Source organism: Letharia lupina (genome assembly GCF_014066315.1).
Source record: "Letharia lupina isolate WasteWater1 chromosome Unknown contig_8, whole genome shotgun sequence".
NCBI classification, from domain to species: Eukaryota; Fungi; Ascomycota; class Lecanoromycetes; order Lecanorales; family Parmeliaceae; genus Letharia; species Letharia lupina.
Window position 1 is genome coordinate 131,710 of NW_023502977.1, and position 15,874 is coordinate 147,583.

A 15,874-nucleotide genomic window follows, 5' to 3' on the forward strand; every position below is an offset into this window, starting at 1 on the left:
ATAGGCTCTCCTGATGGCGTAACTCTTCCAACCAAGTCAGCTCTAAGTCGATGCGTGTCCTCTGTTTTATAGCCTTTTACAGAGCCACCCAGACTATGAGATGGGCTCGTATGCCTTGGCCGCTCGGCAACGCTGTCCCTCCACCACCGCTGACCCACTGAAACACGCACATTGTGCAAAGATTTGTCTCGCTGAGGCCTTTTCGACTTGGGTGTCGACGTATCCGAAAGGAAGCTGAAAGTAAGTATTTCAGACCCTTCTCAAGGCTCAGATGCTCACTACCAATCACAGAGAGCCACAGAGCCTCCAAAAGCTTATGCGGGATGGACACAAACCCTATCGAGCCACACGTCGTGCCTTGCAGGGAATGGAGTTTGAGCAAAGCTCGGGCGTTAATCAAAAAATTTGTTAATTTTGGCAAATTCATCATCTACCTGCAGAGGTCCTGCGGCCGATCCTGTAAGCATTGCGAAAGCAACCGGGTGTCATGCTAATCCTCCTCACCATTCCCTTACACGCGCCTCGTCGAGCCTGTCCTTCATTCAGCGTTAGCAGCTATATCATCTTACAAACATCGAGGAGCTTCAACATGCCGTCCAAGGCGCGCGATCACCAAACAGCCACGGCTGTGCGGCAAACGGCAATACCTGTGATATCAAGGCCAAGGTCGATCGGAAGCCAGCTTTCGTATAGCGTTCCGCGAGTGTCTGCCTATATACCTTGGCGCAAGAGCATCCATGTTGAGATGAGAGACATAGTTGGATGAAGGCATGCTGGGTGTGACCGATGTCTTCAGGCCGTCACCCGAGCCGAAACATGCCATTTTCAGGCAGCAGGATCACCAAAACAAAGCATATTTCAACTCAAGACTGTTTACAGGTCACCAGAATCCCATTTGTCCACTGTCATCATCCTGCCTACTGCGATTAACCTCGACTCGGTCAATGGACCACAGGGACTGGTCAACCTACAGCCCTGAATGGGCCTTGTTTTGGGAATACTGTATCTTCTATATTTCATTTGTCAATCTATTACTAGTATGTTTGCATTGATTTGGATTGGAAGATTTTGATCAGCAAATCTTCAATGTTCACTTTGATACGTTGCTGACGTCTTTGAAATGAAATAGAAGAAAGCAGGCCTGTTGTTGTTTCGGTGGGCCCAAACTGGAAATGTGATTACTACACTCTTTTGCATCCGGTTCATGTTGCCGCCACATTACAAAGCGAACCATTTGGTGGATGAGATGAACCCGAAAAAACCAATGAGTGTGCGACATTCGGCCCGAAAATCGCGAATAAGATGAACATCGACAGCATCGAAGAGCTCGAGCTTGAATAGCTTGAAGTAGATACGAAAAGTGCTTCTCAGCTCGACAAATCTCTGAGATATTCTTTTCTCGGATTACAAGAAAGAATTGGCAGTTAGCTCAGCCATCGCTGAAGACGTATGGCTAGGAAAATGTGCTTAAACCTGAGAAGGATAAAGACGAAGATGAAGACCGTGGAAAAGGAAAGGGAAATGAGAGTGTGAGCACCGGAGAAGTGAGGTGGGGGATGGTCGTCTAGTACATTTGTAATTTTGCAACCGTTAACGGTCTTTGGAATCAGATTCCGAATTCCGACGAGCAATACACATCTTTGAGCGCTCTGATCTCGAACCAGGAGATGAACAGACAGTCAATGCTGCATCGGTGGGCTCCCAATCATGAACGCATCTTTGAGTCACGCATTTTCTGGTCTGAGGGAATCATTCCTTCCGGTCCACAACTCGACCGACCTAATATCAATCCCGTGCTCGAAAAACTCTGTTTCATTTCGGAGTCGTGGCATCTAAGCCAAAAGAAACACAATCGTCGATGCGCCTTACGATGAAAAGCAAGAGATTACCATTATCGCAAAACCCGAGTACAGGGTTACTGCGCCCAGTTTGTTATCGAAGGCTGCAGCGACGCTGTCTCTGACATCTTCTTCTCATCTGCCACAATTCAGAACTCGTTGTCTTAGAAACAGTCCGAGGCTCTGCTTGTTCGGTACGTCGGGTGTTCGCCGTGCGCCCATCTTCTACTTTGGTCTGATAAATCTTCGAAGCCGTCCCAATTGCCTCATCACCAACCTTTTTGGTTATTGAACCCTTTTGCACATGAAAGCCATAGAAAATTTCACTTGCCCTACTCTATTTCCACTCATTGACATTCCCAACTCTTTACAAAATTTGGGTTTTGCAAAGCTTTCGTTTACCACAGCAGACATCGATGATCATGCCGCCAAACAAGGCGAAGACCCCTAAACACCCTCCAACTCTTACATCGTCGCCTCAGACGTTCCTTGAAGGAATTTTCGTTTCACTATTCGGAATGCCTGCAATCCCGCCCTCCGTTTCCATGAAAACATCTCACTATCTTTTCACTCTCTGTGTTGCTGACAGAGATACGTGAGAAGCTCAAGAGGAGAGTGCCGGCAAAAGGTGCAGCTAACGGTGACCGCTGCACCTCCTGGACCCTGAGGTCCACAAATCATTTGCACAGTGCCCAAAAGGCGATCCAAGGGATCTCGTCGCTGCCAGTCGCACTCTTCCGGTTATTTTACGCATCACTCAATTCCGGCCCACAATGGTCGATGCAACTGATTTAGGGAATGGAGACAAAAGCCGCATCGGCGTTAAGATACTAGGGAGGTTTAGCAAGAATTTTCAAAAGAATGATTCAAAAGGAATTACGCGTTAAGTGCCACATTCAGAAATCTCACTGCCAGGCTTGATAAGGAATATTAAAAATCGCTGAATTTTCAACATTTCCTTCTTCTTCGACTATAAGTCGATAAAATTATCTTAAAATATCGCAAATTATAGAATAATATAATTCAAACCTCTTATCAAAAAGCGCAATTTTTAAATCGCTTTACGTGGTGGAATAAATTAATTTGTGATTGAATTGTAGGTGAAATTATCTAATTTCTATTGAATCACTGATTCATATTATGAAGCAGTGATTCAAAAGCGAGCCGAAAACTTGCCTATTCGGGTAACTTTTTTTGCCAAGCCTGGCAGTGAGATTTCTGAATGTGGCACTTAACGCGTAATTCCTTTTGAATCATTCTTTTGAAAATTCTTGCTAAACCTCCCTACTCCCGTACAACACTTACACCGTGGAAATCCAGATACCGAAGGCCCAAGTCAAAGAGTATTACCGGACGTACGAGAAATGTGCGAAGAATTTGGGTGTTCATTCACACCCAGGACGGGAAGCCTAGCAAGGAGTTCGAGGAATGGAAGGAAGGAAATCAACAATGACTGGCCGACAATGTGGAAAAGGACAATACCCCTATATTCTTAATCATTGGGAAACAAAAAAGTTCCCGCAAGCACCCCCCTCTCGAAAATTGAAAAATGGAACCTCTAGAATAACTTCACAACAATAAATTATAATTCTCTAAAAACTTTATAACTATTAAAAGATATTATAAAGATTAAGATTTTCAATTTTTAGAATATTCTAATTGTCTGCTATATAATAAAATAAAAATTTATTAAATTCTTAAGATTTTCTAGATAAGTCTTGGCAATTATAGAATAGCCGAGGTAACTTGTCATGAGATGCCTCAGGGATACTCATAGGGCCACTAGCGTAGGCTTGGCACCGCACATATCTGCCTGCAGACCACATAGATAATCAACATCTTTTACACCACACACATATATGAGTCAAACCATAATGATTCCTTAACAATTGGTAGCAACACCTTAAGATCTAGTTCCACTTGATCCTATGATGTAGTAGACGTCTCTACGAGTCACGTCTACACCACACGTTTACGCAAAGCCCACATCAACACCTAATAGTGTGACGCTCCAAGCCGGACCTCCAACACACTCGCAGTCATCGAGTACCTTTTGACACCCCGTCCAAATCGATCCTTTCGATAGGCCTATCGATATCATCATGCCTCACCCTACCCCACTCGCCTCGCTTCAGGAACAAATGACACAAATGATGGAAATGATAAGAATCATGAGTACAAGACTGGAAGCATTGGAAGCTCGATCTAGGCCTACTCAGCCAGCCACTCAGCCAGCTCACCAAGTCACTCAGCAAGCCACTCCCTCAGTCGCTCAGTCTGATACTTCACAAGAGGAGGATATTGCGGAGAAAAGTGCGGAGACAGTCAGCAGCAGCAGCGATACAACAGACCTGCTCTCCACGATCTCACACCAGCCCGATACTCAGCAAGAGGAGGATCCACTACAGGCAAATGCGGAGAGCACTGCGGAAAAATCAAGCGACAGCAAGGCCCCCAGCACCAAGAACACGGCTCAGCTCTCCAAGATCCCACGTCATATGCCCTCCACGATTCCACACCAAACCATCACTCAGCAAGCGGAGAACACCACTGCAGCTTGGCCTATCATCCCCACTACATCATTGTGGCACACAATCACTGAGTTGAGCATAGAAGAGAAGGACCTACTACGACGGTCACAGCCAAATCACTATGGCTATGGCAATTGGACCTCTGCAGGCAAGGGTCTCTTCAGGAGGAAGATCGGACGATGCATATTTGGACGAATTGAAACCGTCCGATGTCTTGCTTCAACATCCATTTTACTATTCGAAAGGCTTTCACTGCGGCAGGAGAACTTATGGGATTCACACCACTAATTGGCCTGGTGTCTCCATTCCTTTCCGGCATTTCGAAAACTCACTCATTCATGCATGCATACTTCTTGCCATGAGGACATGGCATTTCTCTGTTTTTTGTGGGCAATTGTCATGAGATGCCTCAGGGATACTCATAGGGCCACTAGCGTAGGCTTGGCACCGCACATATCTGCCTGCAGACCACATAGATAATCAACATCTTTTACACCACACACATATATGAGTCAAACCATAATGATTCCTTAACATAACTTTTTAATATAGAGCGTATATTCTTAATTTATACTATATCTTACGATATTTAAATTAAAATCTTCTAAAATTCTTAGAATTAGTTATTTAGTATTATGGGAAAAGATTATAAAAAATTATAGATTATAAAGAAAGGTGGTTATAAAGATATTCAAGAAATTTCAATTTTTGGTTTTGGAGGGGGGTGCTTGCGGGAACTTTTTTGTTTCCCAATGATTAAGAATATAGGGATACTTTCCAATCGCCAACTCCTTACTTTCCTACCATCACCTTTACTCCGGTAAATACCTTTACTTCAGTCGCCAGCCCGCTATTGCCTTTCCCTACGTCTACTATTCCTTTGCCGATACTACTTCAGATCCTATCGAACGGGAAGGTTCTTCCTGGGCTACCTTGAGGAAAAGCTGAAGAAACGCCTTCCTTGAGTACCTTGAGACCTTTCTTGAGTACCTTGAGGAAAAGCCCGAGGACGCCGTGGCTTTTTATAAGGGGGGGCAAGTTGTTACGTTCCTAGCAGTTCCTAGCCTAGCGTGACTTGGCGTGTCGCTATTTACTTTAATTTCGTTCCTTTATAGCTTGAGAGAATCAATCAACTACTACTATACCAAGAAACACCTTTCTTTCATGCGTGAAACTGCTTTCCCGGAGAACATACTTACTCCTACCACCCCGTGAAACCTGATATTTGGTAGCAACACATGGGTGCCGGGGTCGCTGACGAAACTGGCAAAGGCCGTTTGGAGATGCTTCATCATGTCGCCCAGGCCATGCGGTTCTGAACCCAATTCTCGGTTCCCTGGCGAAGAGAGTCAGTGTCAAAGACATGAATGGTTGATAAGACCACGATCATGACCACGGGGCAACCCGACTCTTCAAGCAAACAGTCCCTTCCCGGTGTAGAGACCACATGATACCTCTAGGAAGGATCAGCATTACTTTTCTTCTTTTACATCTTGCATGAAAGAACAATCAAGTGGCTGGTCAATATGGCGTTAAGCTCTACAGATCTTGTCTTTGTAACCCAAGACATAGTCATCTATACTTCTATTGATCCAATGACCAACTAACACATCAATTCAACTTCACCGAGCCTCCGCGAAAGCTATTCCACTGAAACAGGCTCACTTCGAACACCCACAGACATCGAGGACCAACTTGTTACCTGGGGAGGCGCTCGTGAACGGTTTATTGGTAGATGTTCGGAAAAAGGGAAGGAAGAGACACGTTGATGCAATGTATTCCAACCGGCCCAACGCACAAGAGGGTACCATTGTTTGTCATGAAGAAGACAGAAGGCAAGAGCGACAAGGCCCCTGGCATCGATAATGGGCTAGAATTCGCATTGGCAAGTATCGACAAAGCCACCGCTGTTATTGAGCTTGACGGCCTCACCCCGGACAATTTAACAGAAAAATCCGCAGCGAGGCGGAGCTCCGCTAACATACCACTAGCCTCACGGCGAGGAGAGCTCGATGGTCTGCCGCGTCGGATGCCAGCATCTACATGAGTAAGATTTTCAAGTGTCGATGTACCCAAAGCAATGGATTCTCGGGCATAGTAGCGGAGGCCGATGGATCCGTGAGGAGGAGCAAGCAACACAAGAAGGGCCTCAATATGTCCGTTTCTTATTGTTTTCCCTATCATGAGCGGAAAAAGCTTCGAGAATCTGCAGATCCGACTACTGGAGAAAAGGAGTTCGCAACACTTTAACATGTCTTGACTCATAAAGTGATAACAGGGATGTGGACCGTATCAGCAACAGCACATGCCTACTCTCCTGAGGCATAGACGTTGTTCTTCGAACCCTCGTAGGAATCTCCTCAGATTTAACAAATCCCTTTCTTCATTCCATCAGAGTTCTCCATAGGTATTCTTCAATCCTTCTACCCAGTGACAACCGGTCTTTTTATTCCATGATTCTCATGGTGACCATGCCAGGGGCTCAATGTGGCGTTGAACTGATCGTTCCAGTCCTGAGTATCCTTTCTTTTCCAGCCGTGCTTCCTCTGAAGCCTTTTGCAACGGAGACATCTCTGTCACTGGCTCCTAGAAATCTGAGTATCTCACCGAGATCTCTCCACAAAAGCCTTTCACAACTCCTCCCTCCTTCCTGGTACCGAAGCAGCTGTCTGCTTTCTACTCCAAAAGCCGTCTTCACAAGACGTCCTTCGACTTCTCTTGAAGCTTTCCATCCTGTCACTGCAGTGACCGCGCCCCTTGTGGAGCCTTTTCTACCACTCGATTCGAGAACCTTCCTTCAGCTGGGGATCTCGACTACAGAAGCACCCACCACAGTGCGTTCCTGCCACCATGAGCCTTCCGCGTACCGTTTTTCTACTACGCCTGAAGCTTCTTTCCAACAAGCTCCTCCGATGTACTTGAGATAGATTCAACTCTCCCTCAGACAAGACTTTACCACGCTTGATCAAGTGCAGAAAGAAGACATCACCTAAAGAAGTGCCGCCAATCTATACCGAAAATCGATTTTGGCGTTGGGCGACACGAGCATATCAGAATGCAGTCGAAGCTAACTATGCTGATCTTTGCAATGACGTGACGAAACGAAAGAAGTTCGACGCTCTCGGTTCGTTGGCGACCGCCAGTTCGACTGTGGGCCGCTCCAAAGCGTGTCAGGGGAATCGCCTAAGCTGCCACGCTCCAAAGGCGCTGCCATGTCAGATGATGAGTTTTCAATCGGAGATAAGGGGCACTTTAGTTAGCTTCCCGACAGACAAAACATCTGCTAGGCTCTTTTGAGAGATATGTTGACTTCCTCGTGTAAGTAGCAATTAGCGGCATCTCTACGTTGCAAATGACGATTCAGCAGTCAAGGGTTCGGGTCTCAATCACCGAGAATGATAACTATGAAGTACGAAAGTTGTGAATGAAGCATAGAATTCATACAGTGAATCGTAATCGATGCCGCAAGTCATTATGGACTGACATGATGTAACGCAATGAAAGGCCGCTAGCTGTTCCCATTGAGAGATAAGGTAGAGAGCCTTCCTACCGGCAACCTCAATGCAGAGCTGAGGAAAACACTTCGCCTCTGAATAAAACAAAAAGATGAATGTAGAAACTACAAATCCTGCTCCTGAAACCCCGGGTTGAACAACGACAACGAAGACTCACTCTCCAAAGCTGAAAAGCCTCAAGGACCCAGCTATCGCAGACAGGATAGGAGAGCAGATCGAAGTGCGGTACAGCGAGCACGAGGAACGAGGATGGAAGATTACATTTCCCATCCAAGATACCCAGCAAGAAACGTTTCCGCCGGATTTTCTCGATGTGCGGCATTTCGTCTTGGGGTAAAGCGTGTCACCGAGAGTAAAATGTTCGGGTTTAGGGACCGCATCCACAACCACCGTCCGTGTTCCCCGCAAGAAGTGGAACGTTGCCATTGCGAACCCAGAAGCTGTAACATTCATATACAGAATAGAATAGCGATCCGCTATGCCAACCCTGTACTAAACCGGGAAAAAAAGACCTTCCGCAGTCCATCTTTTCCATAAAAACCAAGTAAAACCCCATATGTACTAATACGTTCCCTCCCTCCCTCCCAAACTACAAACTCAACCGATCCAAGCTCAAGCGATCCCCACTCCTCTCCTTCCTCACCGCCCCCAGCCTCAGATACCTCTCCTCCCCACCCGCCGTCTTCCCACCCACATACCACTTCTCGCCCAAATCCCTGAAGCCGCCCTCGCTGCTGGTATCGCTGCCCCTCCTCGCGCGGCGGAAGCCGCCGCCCGGCGGGGACATGGCCTGCGGGCTCCTGGGCGGCGGGGACATGGAGGCGGACGGGGAGGTCGAGGCCGGACGGGCGTGGGAGAAGGAGGGGTTGGCGGCCTGGACGGCGGCGGTCGTGGCGCCGGGGGAAGGGGATTTGGTCGCGATGGCGCGGGAGAGGGTCGGGGGGGCGTAGGTGGATGAGGCTGTGGGGGTGGAGGTGGAGGTGGTGGGGGAGGAGGAGGGGTTCGAGGAGGATTTCGAGATGGCGGATTGGGCGCGGAAGGCGGCGAGGAAGTTGAAGAAGAAGGGGCGGTTGGTCGGCATTGTTGTTGGTGGAGGTGGTGGTGGTGATGGCTTGGGTGTTGGGTGTTGGGTATTGGGAGGAGGCTGTTGGGGTGTGATTGGGGATAGTAGAGGATCTATTCAAGTCAGCTTGGTGTTCAGATGCGAGAAAAGGGTCTCCGCACGGAGGATTTCTAGCAATGAGGCATTTGAATGACCGGCGTCAGATCTCCGGGACCGGGCTGTTTGATATCGTAGAAGCAGGAATCAAAAGCAATTTACACTGATCGCGTCTTCAAAGACTCGGCAGACATACTGTTGTACATGATTGTGAGAAGAGTTAAGAGGGTGAAGTGTGGGGTAATTCATTCGGTCCTTCTTGTTTGCTTTTGCTACTGGCTTTTGAATTTCGTCGCTTTTTGACCGTCGGCAAATGCCGGAACCACCTCCGACTCGCACCGGAAGATTTGGAAGATGGCATTTGCCGGAAATGACGTTGCAACCAGCAACACTTTTCTTTTCCTCTTCTTCTCTACCTTACATGTACGAATGTCGCGTGAAACGTCTGGCCCGTCGAGCTTCATGAGACGGCATTGTCTGCAATGGAGAGTTGGTCGGCTACCAAGCGACGAACAGGGTCAAATGAGCGACTTTCTATTCTAGCTATCTAATGTACCTAGTGCCAGGACCTCCTGCTCCTTCCTGCAACCATCCACCTATCGACTCTGGAGCTACCTTGTTCCGGTCAGAGGGGAGGCAAATATTTGCCAGGCGGTGGACATTCAGCACTCTCCCAGATATCCTCGAGTGAGCGAGGAGTCGAAGATGTATCTGAGTGCACTATACTGGCAGAGTGAAGGTTCTAGCACCTAATAGGTCAGTCTCCATCCAGCCAAAAGATAGACAGTTGCATCCATGCAGGGGCTTTGGGGAAGGAAAGGGTTGATGGCGCTCGTGCAACAGTCGGATTGTGCGCTTTGGGTCAGGCTTCATGCTATCAATAGCAGAAGCTGAAGTGACGAATCTGGCTTCTACTAGTACATATGCAAGGAGAAGAGGCCCTTCCGCAATACGCGATCAACGTCTTCCAGTACTTCCATTGTCCGGTATGCAGCGCTTCGGAGCGCACCCAACCCAATCATGTGTATATCAGCTCAATGCAGACTGACGACATGCATGGCCCTTTTCAAGGTAAAAGGGTGCCTCGTTGGGTATATGGTTCAAAAAGAGAAGGTACTCCCGAACCACGTGTAGTATGCGCCAAGTCTCTTAGACTTGCACAAGCGAGAGATTGAAAGCGCTTCGAGCCCTTCTGATTCGTTGAGTTTATTTTTCCAGAATAATTCCATACTCCATGCATATGCCATGCAGACACAGCCCCCCTTTTTCAGTCCACAAGCAGTCCACTTGATGCAAGTCCATTGCTCCATTCCATCTTTTACTGCTGCACCCAAGTCAGTCAGCTTTATTTTCTCAACTTTCCCACATGACCTGGCGATGCCAAGTCTTGCCCTTTTCCTTCAGGAGTGTTTTGAGTAGTCTCATATCTATTAATAGACATACCTCTTGGCTCGAAAACAATCTTCTACCCTCTCCTCTTCTGTAAAGGTACAGTGAGGCGGACTCGACGTCTGCCCAATCCGCTCTCTGCTTTCTAATGTCCGTCTACAAGTTTCCTGCTTCTACGCAACGTTCAAGTAAGCCACAACACAGATCACCCTTGATACTTCACCCCCACGTTCTTTCGTCCAATACATCACCTTTCCTTTCTTTGTCGCCCAAGCTTCGAAATGCTCTATCGCGATGGACACTTCTGCAAGTTCCATTAAAAATATCATATGCTCCGTAAGCCACAGACTTCAGGTCCGCATAGCGCTCAATGACTTGATACAAGACCCTGGACGGCCTCTCTACACAATGCCCATCACCAGATTCGTAAGAGCAGAAACCCACTTTTCTCCAAAAGCACAAATCATGCCTCACCACTACAGTTCCAGTTCCAGTTCTGAAGACCTCGACGTCTATCGAGCTGTCTCCTTCACAACTTCCTCAACTCCTCAGCACCTCCATCCCCAGACCTCTCCCACTGCCCACAAGTCCAAAGTCCTCCTCGAATCATGCAAAGATCGCTTGTCCAAATGTTTCCAACGGCCCTGCTGCCCTTGTTCCCTCTGCTCGTCGAAAACCCGCCTCTTCAAAACCAGCAAAATGGCCTGAGCTTTCCCGCTTTATCAGTCGACCCTTGCCAACCGGAACATGCTACGACGTTCCTTCCAGCCAAACATTCTTCAACTCGGGCCGGACGCCGCCCGAATCAACGAAGCCGAGTACGAATGATGCAGCAGGAGCGTAACCATCACCGGAGCTATGTGACATACATCGACGCCAACGGAAGCGCAGGCACGCAACTTCCACAAGTGCAGTCCCGACTATCTTCGAAAGACCGACGCACAAGAGCAACAACCACACCCAATCGTCCACGCCAACCCCTATGAGCACAATCCGGACTCGGACCAAAACGCCCACTCCGCCATTTTGCGCATCCAGCATCAACCCCGTCGCTTCCACTCTCTTCCCTAAAGATGTACCAAACCCAAAACCAGCACCCATCCCCCGCCCACAACCACCCCCGAAACCAAACCACCATGCTCGCAGCACCCCATCTCCGGCGGCTCCAAACCACAACGACCCTCCCAGCCCACCAGCTATATCCCAACGCTATCGGCATCTACGCAGCATTTCTCCTCAGACAATGTTCATTTACTCCATCTTGAAGCCCCCGTGGCACAGACGAGTTAGACTTGATCGGCGACTCCCGTGCCAAGACCCACGCTGTGTGCGATCCAAAAGTCGACAATCAAATCCTCGGCGGACGAGTCCCGCGTATCAGGTTTTTCTCGCGGTCCCCCCGACCGGAACCCTGTCGATTGGAGCCTGGTGGAGCGGCGGATGACCTACGATACAGATGGGTTGTTTGCATTGATCCGGCCTGCTTGTACTAGTACCAACGGAGACCATCTTGTCCCCGGGAACCCCGTCTCCGGCGATTCGATCGGCGACACAATTTGTTTCTAGGTAATACTGTGCGCTACATAAGATATTCCGGTGAAATAACGGGACGATTATGCATCTCTGTCGAATTAGTTTGTGTGTGTCAAGAGGGAAATCCGTAGTTGCATCGCTCGCAGTTCTGTGACACAGGGACGAGGCTTGAAATCGGTGCCTGTTCGAGGTCGACTACGAGAAAAGTCGGCATGTGTAACGATCGGGTGTGAAAACACCGATATCAGCGCATCTTCTGCTTCGACACAGTCGGTATTCCGCAAAGTCCGGAACAGCGCTAGCAGTGACCCCAAGCCTCCGCCAAGGTACCTTCGGAAGGCGATCGTATGCATTGATGTGAGAAAGCCCACGGCGCCCACTCGGTCGCCGCAGGCGGGAGTGGTTGCCAGCGACGAAGCCCAGGGCGGTGTTTACGACACCGCTGCTGCTACCGCCCTGTGTCGTGGAGCCCTGAGGCATGTGGGGCGGAGTCTGATCCAGAGAGATGGATGCGTGATGTTGAGAAAAGCGTTTGTCACGGTCGAGGGAAAGAGGACGGTGAGCTCGGTGGGACCTTGTAGGAAGAAGTTTCACTGGTGGCGATTTGTTATTTAGGTTACTTGGGCACGAATGAATGACATGATTGGGTTACAGACGGAAAGTGGCAGTTTCATCAATCCTTCGCCGTGCTTTTGCGTACGCACGCGGGCAACTTTTCGGACACCAATGAGAGCGAAAAGGTAAAAATGCCTCACATGGTGCGGCTCAAGGGAGACAATGCCCCTTCTGATGGGTTCGGAATTGCCCACTTCCTTCGCGCGAGGACGACGATGAAGACAATGGAAAACCCGCTCGCTTCCTCACCCCGCCCTCTCCACCCCGATCCTGCCCATCTCCTCCTCCGCCTCCGCCGCGAGCCTCCTGACCACCCCCTCCGCCCCCTCCAACCCGCCAATCTCTCCGAACCTCTTCTTCCAAAACGCCCACCTCTCGACACCGAACCCCTCCTCACCGCCCCACATCCACTCCCCCGCTATTATCGCCCCCGATCCACCTCTGCACGACCCTCTCGCCGTCATTGTTCGCCCTCTGCGCGCAGAACCTCGACACGGTGGCGCCCGCCTTCAGAATCCACTGACTGGCAGCGGGGACGTACATTTCCGTCCGGCGCACCTGCTCGACGTGATCGGTGGGGACTTCGAGGGCTTCGCAGAGGGTCCATTGCGCGTGGTTGTGCATGGCTGCGAAATGCCGGTGGGGGGTTTGGAGGTTCGAGTCGAGGGCGTGGAGGTAGAGGGCTTTGAACGTGTTGGCGTGGGTGTGTTTTTGGACTTGCTCGCCCCAGGTGATGGGGTTGCCGCGGAGGAGCTGGGATGTTGGCGGGACGTCTGTGGGTGTCTGGCTCAGTTTGGAAGAAAAAAAAAGAAGAGAAAAGGGAAATAAGGAAAACAAGTATACACCTCGGAGGGCAGAGAAAGGAACGGAACGATAGGATTCTTTTCCCCTTCTCTTGACTTACTCACAGCGACTTCGCGGAAGTAAAATGCGAAACCCGGTAGCTCTCGCCAGAAAACCTTTGAATTCATCGACGGCTTGACCACTTCGCCATTCACATCAACCACATCCGGAAGCTTCGAGATGCAGATCATCATCTGCACCAGCTGTTCCAGATTGCTCGTAGGATCACCTAAGTGATCAATAGCGTCACAGACGATATTCCACAGGTCCCACATCCTCGCGTCCCCCATACCCTCTCTGATGCATTCTTCGTAGATCGAGGCGATATTCTCCGCCGCCTGTTGAAAAGAAATCTGGTTTTGAATAAGACGCTGGATCGTCTGACAACACTTTCCTTCCCTGCCCGGCAACTTGAGAGGGCGTCTCGAGAGGGAGACCAATCCCTGGGTTGAGGCAGAGGATCAGAGGTGTTAGGGTTCAAATGTTTGTAATGCTCTGAATTTGAGATGCGACCGGCTTGGCTTGTGCGAGTCGCTTACTGTGATTACTGCACCTTCTAGTATGTGTGGTTGTAGGACCCAAGAACCACAAAAATAAAAGAGTATATCCTTCGATACTGTTCCTCGATTTTTGAGTACATAGTGAATGACATGTATGAACAGTTGCTGGATAATGCCTTTAAATTCAAGAAAGTATTGTCGCCACTCTTGCATGATATATTGGTCTCCTTCGACAAAAATCAAATCTACAATTGGCAGCAAGATCGTAGACGCATACTGGCACATTTGTACTGATGAGTATAATGTACCCACTTGGTTGTTGCAGGGCATGGGAAGCCGAGGTAGAGGTGAAAGGGTACATTGACCTTGATCACCGCTCGATAGTAGCTATGGATACTGTGGTCGAAAGATTGCGCGGTCCTTTGTCCAACCAGATGTTCAAGCAACGGATCTGTAGCTCCGGGAGAAGTCTCGGTGAGCTCCTCCTTCATCCTTTCCCCAAGATCCTATCCGTAATAAGCATTAAATGGTTGAGTGTTTGTGTTCGTTTTGTTAACGCTTTTGAAAATTATGAGGTTTTTTATTGTTTTTTTTAAGTTTTTGTTTTAAATATATAATAAGTAGTTATTTTAGTTTTGGCTTAAAAGAGTATTGTTTTTATTAAGAGTTTTTTTTAGTTGTTAGGTTTGAGTATTTTTTATATTTTTTTTTTTTGTTGTTTTTATTTTTTTTTTGTTTTTGTTTTTTTTTTTTTTGTTTTTTTTTTTTTTTTTTATTTATTTTAAAAGACGCCAAGAACTTCCTTCTTTGTGCCATCGCATCACCATCCATCCAATTCCCCATCACCTCCTTCATCATCAACCCTCAACCCCTCATCACACACGAAACCGTCATCATGGTACCTACACCCCGCCTTCCCATCCTCCCCAGAATCCACTGACCTTCCCCCCCCCAGGTCCAAGGCCACCACGGCATCCCTTTCGCAACCTCAAAGCCCGCCTACGGCACCTACAAATCGCCTTATGGGCCCAAGTACGCCTTCCCTCTACCCCCACGCCCTCTATACCACCGTCCACAACGGTCAAACCTTGTAGTACCAATAGTCAAAACCGACATGCTAATGACACAATGACGCAGCTACAAAACCCAACCCAACCTCCGGGGCATAGGGCCAGGGCGAGCCTTGAAATTGTACGCGCGGGCCGACCTTCCAATTCCCCTCTCCTCATCCCCTGCGCCTCGCCTCCCCGCGAGCGGGCCATTGAATGGTCGGGAACGGACCTGCTGATGAAAGGGAACAGTGGCATCACCGCGGGCAGCTTCGGCGTCGTGGGCGCGATATTCGCGCTGCAGTTCTTCGCCGAGGTGCCGAAGGTCAGGAAGGATATACTGCAGGTGGGTCTCTGGTCCTCGCGTTCAGTCCTGCTTCGAGAAAGGTGAAGGAGGGGGGAAAGTCGACGGCATAGGGGATTAGATGGAGGAAGGAGTGGGGAGTTGTGGGGAACGATGAGAGGGCCAGGGAGCCGGCAATGAAGGAGAGCACGAGGAGAGGGTGGACGGCAGCGCTGACGTGTTTGGCTGAGCAGAAATTCCCGGTTATCGGAGACTACTTTGTGAGGGAGATACCGCCCAGTGATAATGTGAGTCCTCCCCTCGGCGCTGACCGGACATGGGGCTAATGTTCCCGGCTACAGCCGTTCTGAGGTCGTTTCTGCTGGAAGCGATACATGGATGGTATGAACGCTACGGGCGGAAAGCGAAGTCCTGGGGGGTGTACATAAAGTCATAGACTGTGCTTGTTGCGCCATCATTACTTGAGACCATACGTGCAATTATTCGACATATGACCTCGAGTGCTCTAACGAGAAGGGCTGATAATCACAAAACCAACAGCGCAGACATTGGAGATGGTCAATTGAAATTGATATTGCTCTAATGTCGAAAAGTCCTA

The 15,874-nt window shown here is 49.0% G+C and overlaps 4 protein-coding genes across 4 annotated transcripts; 2 read left to right on the forward strand and 2 right to left on the reverse strand.

The window, feature by feature from the left end:
* Positions 1-3,940: 3,940 nt before the first annotated feature.
* Positions 3,941-4,731, forward strand: HO133_009946 (uncharacterized protein; the record flags this gene model as incomplete). The annotated part of the gene is made up of 2 exons (XM_037300802.1): positions 3,941-4,573; positions 4,615-4,731. The coding sequence occupies 2 exons, from the start codon at positions 3,941-3,943 to the stop codon at positions 4,729-4,731; spliced, it is 750 nt and encodes a 249-aa protein (XP_037153619.1).
* A 3,742-nt stretch (positions 4,732-8,473) lies between these two features.
* HO133_009947 (uncharacterized protein) lies at positions 8,474-9,249 on the reverse strand (the record flags this gene model as incomplete). Its single annotated transcript, XM_037300803.1, has 2 exons — positions 8,474-9,060; positions 9,240-9,249. The coding sequence occupies 2 exons, from the start codon at positions 9,247-9,249 to the stop codon at positions 8,474-8,476; spliced, it is 597 nt and encodes a 198-aa protein (XP_037153620.1).
* A 3,724-nt stretch (positions 9,250-12,973) lies between these two features.
* Positions 12,974-13,698, reverse strand: HO133_009948 (uncharacterized protein; the record flags this gene model as incomplete). The annotated part of the gene is made up of 2 exons (XM_037300804.1): positions 12,974-13,363; positions 13,489-13,698. The coding sequence occupies 2 exons, from the start codon at positions 13,696-13,698 to the stop codon at positions 12,974-12,976; spliced, it is 600 nt and encodes a 199-aa protein (XP_037153621.1).
* Positions 13,699-14,818: 1,120 nt separating this feature from the next.
* HO133_009949 (uncharacterized protein) lies at positions 14,819-15,626 on the forward strand (the record flags this gene model as incomplete). Its single annotated transcript, XM_037300805.1, has 6 exons — positions 14,819-14,821; positions 14,879-14,955; positions 15,061-15,114; positions 15,225-15,318; positions 15,510-15,563; positions 15,618-15,626. 6 exons carry the CDS (start codon positions 14,819-14,821, stop codon positions 15,624-15,626), a joined length of 291 nt encoding a protein of 96 aa, XP_037153622.1.
* Positions 15,627-15,874: the final 248 nt, after the last annotated feature.